This window comes from Numida meleagris, chromosome 1 (assembly GCF_002078875.1).
Source record: "Numida meleagris isolate 19003 breed g44 Domestic line chromosome 1, NumMel1.0, whole genome shotgun sequence".
Classification (NCBI taxonomy): domain Eukaryota; kingdom Metazoa; phylum Chordata; class Aves; order Galliformes; family Numididae; genus Numida; species Numida meleagris.
The window spans coordinates 48,750,380-48,760,548 of record NC_034409.1 but is presented as its reverse complement, the minus strand read 5'-3'; the positions used below and the strand labels follow the sequence as shown (position 1 = coordinate 48,760,548).

Genomic DNA, 10,169 nt, shown 5'->3' with positions numbered 1-10,169 from the left:
GCCATCCGCAACGACGAGGAGCTCAACAAGCTGCTGGGCAAGGTCACCATCGCGCAGGGTGGGGTGCTGCCCAACATCCAGGCCGTGCTGCTGCCCAAGAAGACCGACAGCCACAAGGCCAAGGCCAAGTGAAGCTCTAAAAGCAAACAACCCAAAGGCTCTTTTCAGAGCCACCCACTCTTTCCCAAAAAGAGCAGGAACACCTCAGTGTAAACACCAGCTTTGCTGTTTCCTTTGGAAACTGACTATAACTGGAGTATTATTTATAGAGAATACCAAGCGCCAAGTTCTCACTTTTAATAACATAGGTGTGTTCTGCTAGGAAGTTAGTTACTTTTGCTGAAAATCAATAAAAGTAAAAATACTGATGGAACTATGGCCCTTATCGCTCACCCCTCTCGCTGCCGGACGCTTGGAAGCGGCCGGGCAGGAGGCGCGCCCCCGCCGCGCGTTTCCAGAGGGACAAAGTCCCGCCCCTGTGCTGTGGCGGCCAATCAGAGCGGAGCGCGCGGGTTTTGAACCTCCGTCGTGGCGGGGCGCCTCTCGCTTGGGGCTGGGGTGCTGCTTTCCTGCCTCTTCAGTCTGCTCTTTTGTGTGTGTTTTGTGGGTTTGTTTTTTCTGTTGTGTGTGTGTATTTTTCTGTTTGCATCGTGTTTCACGCAGCTGTGACCTGTGTGCATGTTTCTTCCCTGGGTGGCCATCCCACCCCTAGCACAAATGTGTTTCCAAAGTACAACGTGGGCTGCTCGAGTGATAACTTGAACCAAAACATTGAAGTATCAGTGGATCACAAATTCATACCAAACGTGCTGCTGTGCACCTTCCCTCACCGCATAAGTTTCTATGCACTTTAGGGGATCACCATACACCACTCTGAACTGGACACCACTGTCGGTCTTGTTTTCTTATGATACTACCGGTGGCTGTTACGGGCTCCACTGGGTTTTTCTGCTTATTTTCTGTCCCCCAACCATTACGTTTCCCTTTGGCTGCTTTGAGCCTTGCAGCCATCCTGTGCTCTGTGCCCACAGGAGAGGCCGTCCAGAAACTGTGGCTCCTTGGGGCTGGGGGGTTCTTTGTTCTCAGAACCCGCCTCTGAGGAATAAGATGAGGAAAGTGGCCACCACACTTCTCCCTTAAGGACAACAACTGTACTGCGATTTTTTAACATGATCTCTGTCATCTTCACTAAAAGCTATTTCCACTCGGTTAGGTTTATTCACCAACTGGTGTTTTGTTCTCTGCCTTACAGATGTCCTTCTGCCTTGAGAAGGTGCTTGCAAAGAGCCTGGCTGCCTTCCACAGCTGTTGTTGCTTTCCATGCCAGAAATATAGCATTTTCATAGCATTTTTTAAATATTATTTATTTAAGCATTCTGGTTTCGCCAAAGCAATGTTAACAGCACACCAATGGTTTGGTTGTTGCTGAGCGATGGGAGTGTGCCTGGGTCCAAACATATTTCTATGTAAAAGAGGAAATCTTTGATTTAAGAACAGTGCATCACAGGTGTTGGTAGTCATGGAACTACAAAAGCATGTCATGGCACAGACACACCTGATCTTCTTTTGGCCTTTAAGTCCATACAAAATTTGTCCTTTTGTTCAAAAGTACTCTCTTAGGTGATGCCATCTCCCAGGCTGGTCTCAAAGTATGTTATTGAACCTGTTGTCACATCGATCCTTGCACTTACATCGTAGATCTTTTGTTTTTTTTCTCTCATAAGGATAATAAGTGAAATGATATCAAAAAAAATAAACTACACACAGTTGCACAAACATTTCCCAGAACACACACACACACAAAAAAAAAACAAAAAAAAAAAACAGTGAAGTAATAAAGGAACATTCACATTTTGCTTAAGTATCACAGTGACAATAGCATATGGAATATATGTATGACTAGTCTTTTCATTCAGAAAGACACACACTTATTGAAAAAGCTGCTTGATTGCTCTGTAATAGGACCTCTCTGGAGAGCATAAAGGTATTTTCCAAATTTCTTTGCTACTAAGCCTTCTTCCATGGTCTTAAATGAAGGTTTGAAATTTTTCTACTGCCTTTCAGGAGGAAAAGTTCCTCTGGGATGTGGTATTTACCATGTATGTAAGCCAGATCATTTGCCTAATTTAAATATGTGTGTGCATGCATATATATACATATATAATGAATTCTCTGCTGTTGAGGGCAACTCCATTAAACTGAGTAAAACTTACTTGGCTCTGTGACTGTGACATTTTATGCAAAGGATAAATACTCATCAGTCTTTTTGTAGGTTACTCTCAAACCCCTTCACACGAATATTGATTTCCTTTTCCTTTAATACCCTTCTGTAAGTAAAAATATAATCAATTAGAAATATTTTCAAATCTGTTGTAATGCAGAGAAACTTTCTGAATAACATCATCAGTACATTCCTGTTCATGTTCCTTTGAAAGCCAACTGCCTAGGCACCAAAGGAGATGAAAACAAATTATCGATTTTGCTGCTGATTTCTTTCAAATATACAGTGCACAATCAAGTTAGACATCAGGAAACATGAAAGAAAATCATATGACTCCATTCATATGACTTCAGAGGCACTGACACCCACATTCAGGAAATATGAACTGAGGGATTGGTGTCTCAAAGCCAATTACTTCACAGCTGTACAAGTGCAGCAGGAACTCTGCATTAGTAGGGAAAATAATAAAAGCTCTGAGTGTATATAATAGTAACAAAAAATGCTGATTGATGTAAAACGCAGCTGATTCTTTGTGCCTCTTTATTTACTGTTTGCATCTTCAAAAATTCTCTTTGAATACTTCCAGTGCTGCTGGGACTGGCTGTCAGTGTTACTTAATCTGCAGTTTCTCTGTGTTGTGGCTACTGCATGGGATAAACAGCCGAGGAGCAGCCAGGGTTATCACTTTGCTCTGTTACCAAATATTGCTTTTATTCTGCAGGCTCCACAGCTGGGAATGAAAAACAGTGAAGGCTGCCTGATAATCTGCTTCTGCAAAGAGCCTGCTCTCATCAAAGCATTTCTTCCTTGTTCTTCTGTACTGGAAAACTTGATGCCTGACTGCACACTAGATCTTCAAGAGCATGCATAGGATGGCAGCTGATAGCACCAAAGACCATCTTGGACATCTTTAAGCAATGATAACGATTTAACCTCAGTGTTAAGAAGTGCTCGCTGTTATGCAAGCAGTGACGTTCTTCAGGAGTCATTTCTGTAGAAGGCAGAGATGGAGCCATGCTCACCTTTTCACTCATCACCTTCAGCTCTTCATTTGGAAAAAATAAATGGAGATAGAATTCCATCCAACAGGCGCTGTACTCACAGTACAACTATTTTACACAGTGCTGCAATGGTGCAGAGATACAGTATCCTGTTGCGCGCTCTGTTCCTCTTCTGGTGATTCTTGACAGTCGGTGGCATTTCAGTGCTTCTGAGCACTGAAGAAAGAAATTACTTAGCTATTCAGTTATAGTTTGCAGGTGTTGCAGGATGTTTTCATTACAATCAACCTGTAGGTTGCAGTGAAGGTGGAAGACAGCAGCATTATGCATCTGAAGGATCAGAGACAGGAGGACAGATGGTGAAACTGAAATATATGGTCAAAAAAAGGTGAATATCTTTTTGTTCAGTATCCTCCATGGCACCTCAAATTTGGAGAGCCCGAGATGTGAATGCTGTAAAGGTCACGTGGAAAAAGAAGGGAACATATTCTTCAGCAGGGTCTGCTGTGACAGGACAAGGGAAAATAGTTTTAAACTAACAGAGGAAAGATTTAGACTGGCTAGAAGAAAAAGGTTTTTTTGAGGGTGCTGAGGCACTGGTACAGTTTGACCAGACTGGTGGGGGATGTCCCATCCCTGGAGACATCCAAGGTCAGGCTTAAAGGGCTCTGAGAACCCTGATCGAGCTGTAGTGTCCCTGTTCATTGGTGGGGAGATGGACCAGAAAGCCTTTAAGTGTCCCTTCCAACCCAATGATTCTATGAACTGTGTCCTTGTGTCTGTGTGGGCAGTGAAGTTCACACTACTTGCTGGTCTCAGATACCTGCTGTTTTTGTTAAGGCTGCCAACTGCTGAAGGACTTTGAAGCCACACTGGAGCAGTTCTTGGGCTTTCTAAAGCAGGGAGAATTCCAGCAGCAATTGTCATACTAGATTTGAGCATGTATTTTGAATCTAAGAATCTTAAAGGTTAGAAAAGACCACTAAGATCCTCATGCTATCCCAAAAGGAACTATTAAGATAGACCAGCACAGAGTGATTTTAGTGAGGCTTACAAAAATCTACCAGAGATGATCATGTAATTCCTTTAGTATAAGCTGCCATGATCCACATGGCATTAGAATTTCCATCTTCCACCTGAAGGAAAATTAAGTAGAATGTAGCAGTGGTGGTCTTCAGCACACAGCTTCAGGTAGAGCCCAAAGGCAAATTCTCACCTGAGAAGAAATGCTGTTGAGCACCTGGAGAGACAAGCAGACCCATAGGGAGCAGTCAATCCAGGTGCCAGGTCCATCAGGATTCCCCACCTGAATGAGAACAGACACAAGGGCTGAACTGGCCAAAACTCAGTCTAGCAGAAATCTAAGGGACTATTGAGCTTCCACGTTCAACATGTAGTATTCTCCTTTATACTGAGGGGTAACCAGCACCCTTGCCTGCAGACCTGTTTCATGGAAGGTGACCTGTGCACAGGTGTAGGTTGATGGCCTGTATGGAGGCCGACATCTTCGATTCTCCATGGAGATGCACAGAGCATTAATCTTTTGTGTGCTTGCTTTAATTAACATAGTTGTTTATTTGCATGTAGTAAGACATTTTGCTATGTTTTCATCACAGTTATCATCACTTCTGGCAAAAATTCATCCCCGTGTTTACTTGGTCCTCCACATTTCAGGTGATTATACCTTGAGAACATTCACTTTTCCCTGGGAAGGTGCTGCAGTCTTTATTTCTTTCCCTCACAGACTTATCAAGATATCACTATAGCACATTTATCACAAGGTTCTGCCTTAGCACAAAGCAAATCCATCACCTCCAGACTGCAACTTTTCTATAACAATTTTCTTGGCTGATTAAAAACAACAACAAACCACTACAAAGACTCTGTAAGTTGATATTAATTCTCCAAATGAATTGAAAAGACATATGAGGAAAGATCTCCTAAGAGATCCCCACCTCTTTGAAGACAACAGCTGAACAAGTTTCCTCAGAACCTCAAAGTAGGTCTGTGACAAGAAAACAAATGTCGAATTTCACCTCATTTCAAGTCTCCTCCTTGAAATGTTGTTTGTAGTATGGGAAGGTTAGGAGAAAGAGAACAGAACTCATCATCCTTCCCACTCTGTCCCAGCTAACGGGAAAAGATCAATTGTAAAAATGATCAATAAGCTTAATAGCAATTTGTTGGTTATATGAATACCAAAATCCATACGAACGAACGACCAGGAGAAAATGGTAAACACTGGGTGTGGAATACGACAAAGATAAGGTAAAGCGATACATCAGAATTGAATAAAAGCAGATTTCTCAGCAATGCTTTCTGCTTTTCAGAACACTGAAACACCTGAGCTCCTGTAAGTAGGGTGTATGCCCCTCCCTTTTGTTAGACTTTAGCTATGTTGAGGAGTGCCCTAACACACTGATAGTATACACATTTATATGCTGTAACTACAGCTGCCAGTGAAAGAAAAATACGGTGTGCATACAGCATGCTGAAGTAAAAACGGGAAACTTTACACCACTTGGCGTGGAAAAATAAAATTGGGTAAACAAAACTTGAATTTCCCAATTAGGAAAGACAAAAATATTTTTCCTCAAGTTAGCCAAGCACAACAGTATAATACAGCAATCTATTGTATATACCTGCACAATATTATTATATTTGCACAGATTGTTTAAATCTGATTGTAATAAAAATTCAGGCATTAGTAGATGAATTATTGTGTAAGTCAAGGATGAATCTTGTTGTTAGCAGTTTTGTTCTTCAGTTGGGTTGTCACTCCCAAGATGTGGGAAAGAATAAGTTGGCTATTTAAGGAGATTTGATACTGAGAAAAAAAATACACGAATTTAAGAAAAGGTTAAATTTCCTGGAAATAAAAGACACAAAATAAATGCCGGGAAGAGAGAGGAGAGAAAAGGATTCTAATGAACTGAAAAGAAGTAAGAAACTGATGCTAAAACAGATTTCAACCATTTGGCAAAGAAGCATTCAGCCACGTTGAGTATGAATGGTGGGTAGGGCAGGTGGCAATGCAGAATACATGTTTCCACTAAGTCACAACAACTGTAGAAAAATGTTTACCTGAAAATTCTATAACATCTAGATCATTTACAGTTATTAGGTTAATGAAAGCAAAGCTATAAAAAGATGTGCAAAGAGAAACAAACAAGTCAGTCATGATTAAAAAGGATTATACCACAAGATGGGAAAAATAAATACTTTCATCGGTCCTGAAGAACAAAAGATGTCCTTTGAGTCTGGCCAAGCATAGAGAGAAACACACTGATCACAGCCAGGGAGAAGTATAGGATATGAAGTAGTGAGAGGAGCGATGGGTGAGGATGATACACTCAAATAACAGAAACTTTGTGAACCTTTCTGTTGCACTGCATTCATTCTGTAGACAGCAAATGAGGGAGAAGAATATCACTCGATACTTTTTTCTCAAAACCTTTTCAAACTTCAGTAATCCACTTATTAATTAGGATTAAATGTATTAAAAGGAAAATTATAAAATAACACATATAACTTCCCAAACTTAATGGAAGTCCCAAACAAAGACTTCAGAAAATCTATGGGATGTAAGAAAAAATTACTCAGTCTCATGCAGAATAACTTAATAAAGTGGACACGATTTTATGGCTTTTCAGAATACTCTTACAGTAGAGTTTGAAAATGTGGGAAGAAGCAAGAGGCCTGGTGGTGTCCGACATACGGTTAAGTTCAAAAGAAAGGGATGAAAAATGACAACTAATGAAGTGCAAATACAATAAACCAAAAGAAAAGCATCAAGCAAGTACAAAAAAAATGTTAATAATCAATTAGTATTACTGGAGCGTAGCTCCATAAGAGAAAAAAAAATGGCGGGGGAGGAGCACACCTTTGTGCGAGCACCGCGAAATGGCGGCAGAGCAGCTCGGGAGGGGGAGGTGGGAGCGGCGCTCCGGCCCCACCGCCGCCGCCATTGGTTGCCATTTGCTGCAGAGCCGCAGCCGGCGGCGGCCCGCTCCCACGCCGGCACCGAATGCCGCGAGAACGGCGACGAGAAGAAGGAAGGGAGAGACGGAGGCAGCAGCGAGACCGGGCCGCAAACTCGTCTCCGCAACGCTCCGCGACGGCCGGCGGCGGGAACCGGACCGCCCGGAGCCGAGGCGCAGCGCCCGCCCCCTCCCAGAACCAGGGGGGAAGAGCGGAGAAGACCCCGCCCCCACACCGCCCCGCCGCAGTCCTCAACCAGGTCGGACCGCCGGCAATATAGAGGCGCGCGGGTGGCCATTCCCGCCACAGTCGCTGAGGAAGATCGGCGTGTGATCATGTCTGGCAGAGGCAAGGGCGGGAAGGGGCTCGGCAAGGGGGGCGCCAAGCGCCACCGCAAGGTGCTGCGCGACAACATCCAGGGCATCACCAAGCCGGCCATCCGCCGCCTGGCGCGGCGCGGCGGCGTCAAGCGCATCTCGGGGCTCATCTACGAGGAGACGCGCGGCGTGCTCAAGGTCTTTCTGGAGAACGTCATCCGCGACGCCGTCACCTACACCGAGCACGCCAAGAGGAAGACGGTCACGGCCATGGACGTGGTCTACGCGCTCAAGCGCCAGGGACGCACTCTCTACGGCTTCGGCGGCTAAAGTTAGTGGACGTTGCAGTTAGCTTTTAAAACACCCCAAAGGCTCTTTTCAGAGCCACCCACGCTATCAACAGAAGAGCCTTTATCACTATTTGCAGTAGAGCGGTGTGGTTTATAAAACTGAGATTCTATTGTTTTCATTTTTTCGCGTATAAAATAAAAGCTTTTACTTACGTTGGCAAGTGCCCCTATTACAGAGGAGAAAGCACTAGGGAACGGCTGTAGAGTATCATTCACTGATGCGTTTCGTTGGGGTAGAGGGAAAAATAAACCCAGCTCGAGCCCTGTCCCGTTTCCACCAATAGCTGCCCCTGGGTCTGAGAACTTAGGTCCCTGTGACGAGAGGAAGCCAGGGCACTGGCGACAGGCGCTGTTTGTTCTGAGAACCGTGTCTCAGCCAACGGCTGCAGAGTGCAGCCTCAGGCGGGAGGCTCAGGATATGGCAGCACTTTTTTATTTTTTTTCCCTTTCTTATCAGCGCTATATTCTGTGCACAGGAAGAAATGGCCGTGAGTACTTCAAAGCGCCTCAGGGACAAAGAAGGGGCAGGTCCCACTCGAACCGACTACCCTCCCCCCTGCAGTGTTTAAAGGACAAGTTGTTCTGCGGACAAATTCTCCGCCCCCACCCTTATCCCCCTCAACCTCACCGCTTCTGGTATCTCAAGATAGTAATTGAGGTAACGCCCACACAGATTTGCGGGGCAGAAAGAAACGCAGCTTGGACTTAAGACGACCTCCCCCAGCTCCCGTTTCTCGATAATCGCCGCCATCGACAGCATAGAAAGAAGCACCTGGCACAGACCATCCACCCGCCGCAAGCATAGTGATAGAGCTCTCCCCGGTGGCAATGTGGTGGCTCTTAAAAGAGCCTTTGGGTTTGGCGGCAAAAGGACAGCAGCAGCCTCAGGCACGCTCCCCGCGGATGCGGCGGGCGAGCTGGATGTCCTTGGGCATGATGGTGACGCGCTTGGCGTGGATGGCGCACAGGTTGGTGTCCTCGAAGAGCCCCACCAGGTAGGCCTCGCTGGCCTCCTGCAGCGCCATGACGGCCGAGCTCTGGAAGCGCAGGTCAGTCTTGAAGTCCTGCGCGATCTCGCGCACCAGGCGCTGGAAGGGCAGCTTGCGGATCAGCAGCTCCGTGGACTTCTGGTAGCGGCGGATCTCGCGCAGCGCCACCGTGCCGGGCCGGTAGCGGTGCGGCTTCTTGACGCCGCCCGTGGCCGGCGCGCTCTTGCGGGCCGCCTTGGTGGCCAGCTGCTTGCGGGGCGCCTTCCCGCCCGTCGACTTACGCGCCGTCTGCTTCGTGCGGGCCATCGCNGGCGCGCTCTTGCGGGCCGCCTTGGTGGCCAGCTGCTTGCGGGGCGCCTTCCCGCCCGTCGACTTACGCGCCGTCTGCTTCGTGCGGGCCATCGCAGACTTCCCTTAGTGTTACACAAAGAAGCCCGAAAGAACTTCTAAGCGCCGACCCTTCCCTGACCCCCTTTTATACCGATCGCTGCATTGCCATTGGCTGACGGAAAGGACAAATATCATTGGTCCAATTTGAAAACCCCGCGTTAACTCCCTGCTGTTCCGATTGCCGCTCTTCAATAGTCAACCCCAGCCTTCCGCTTTTCGGCTTCCATCGATTCATAAAAAGTTCATGTTTAGTATCTATTTGCCTACCCTCATGGTCAACTTCTGCAATAAGTAGCATTCTCACTCCCCTTATTTAACCTGTAGAAGTGGAATATTAGCAAGCAGTAAAGACAAGCATACAGAATGCCTTTTGCTTTGTTTGTAGCAACCCATGAAACAGATAATCATAAACCTTGTTGTATCAGAAAAACTGATTTGTTTTCTAGAGAGTACCTAGTGTCTTGCGCTCTGATGTTGCATTGAATTTAAGGGAGGGTTTCCTAGTAAGTCAAATGTTTTGTCTGCATTTCAACAACAAAATTTCAATACAAGTCTGTGTTTCTGGTAACAAGCCTAGCCTACAATATGACGTCACAGCTAACCAGAAAAAGACATAGAAAAAGAAAACTTTAAAAAAATTTCCTGATGTGCTTTTCAGCTGCAAGCTTCATTGCAGCCGGCTACTTGCACAATGCTTTGATTTAGCCAATTAAATTCGTTGCTTTATTGACCAATCAGAGGCGAATGGGCGGGGTTTCATCTACTATAAATATGAGCCGTGAAGGGCGCGCGCGTTTTCTTTTATTTGTGAGGCAGCGATTAGTAATGGCGCGTACGAAGCAGACGGCGCGTAAGTCGACGGGCGGGAAGGCGCCCCGCAAGCAGCTGGCCACCAAGGCGGCCCGCAAGAGCGCGCCGGC

General features: G+C 45.8%; 2 protein-coding genes across 2 annotated transcripts in view; one reads left to right on the top strand and one right to left on the bottom strand.

The window, feature by feature from the left end:
* The window catches only part of LOC110408742 (histone H2A-IV-like), a 76,740-nt gene that overhangs the window by 57,037 nt on the left and 9,534 nt on the right, over positions 1-10,169 (bottom strand). The window lies entirely within an intron of this gene.
* LOC110408212 (histone H4) lies at positions 7,493-8,050 on the top strand. The gene has a single exon (XM_021416817.1). The coding sequence runs from the start codon at positions 7,539-7,541 to the stop codon at positions 7,848-7,850; it is 312 nt and encodes a 103-aa protein (XP_021272492.1). The 5' UTR covers positions 7,493-7,538; the 3' UTR covers positions 7,851-8,050.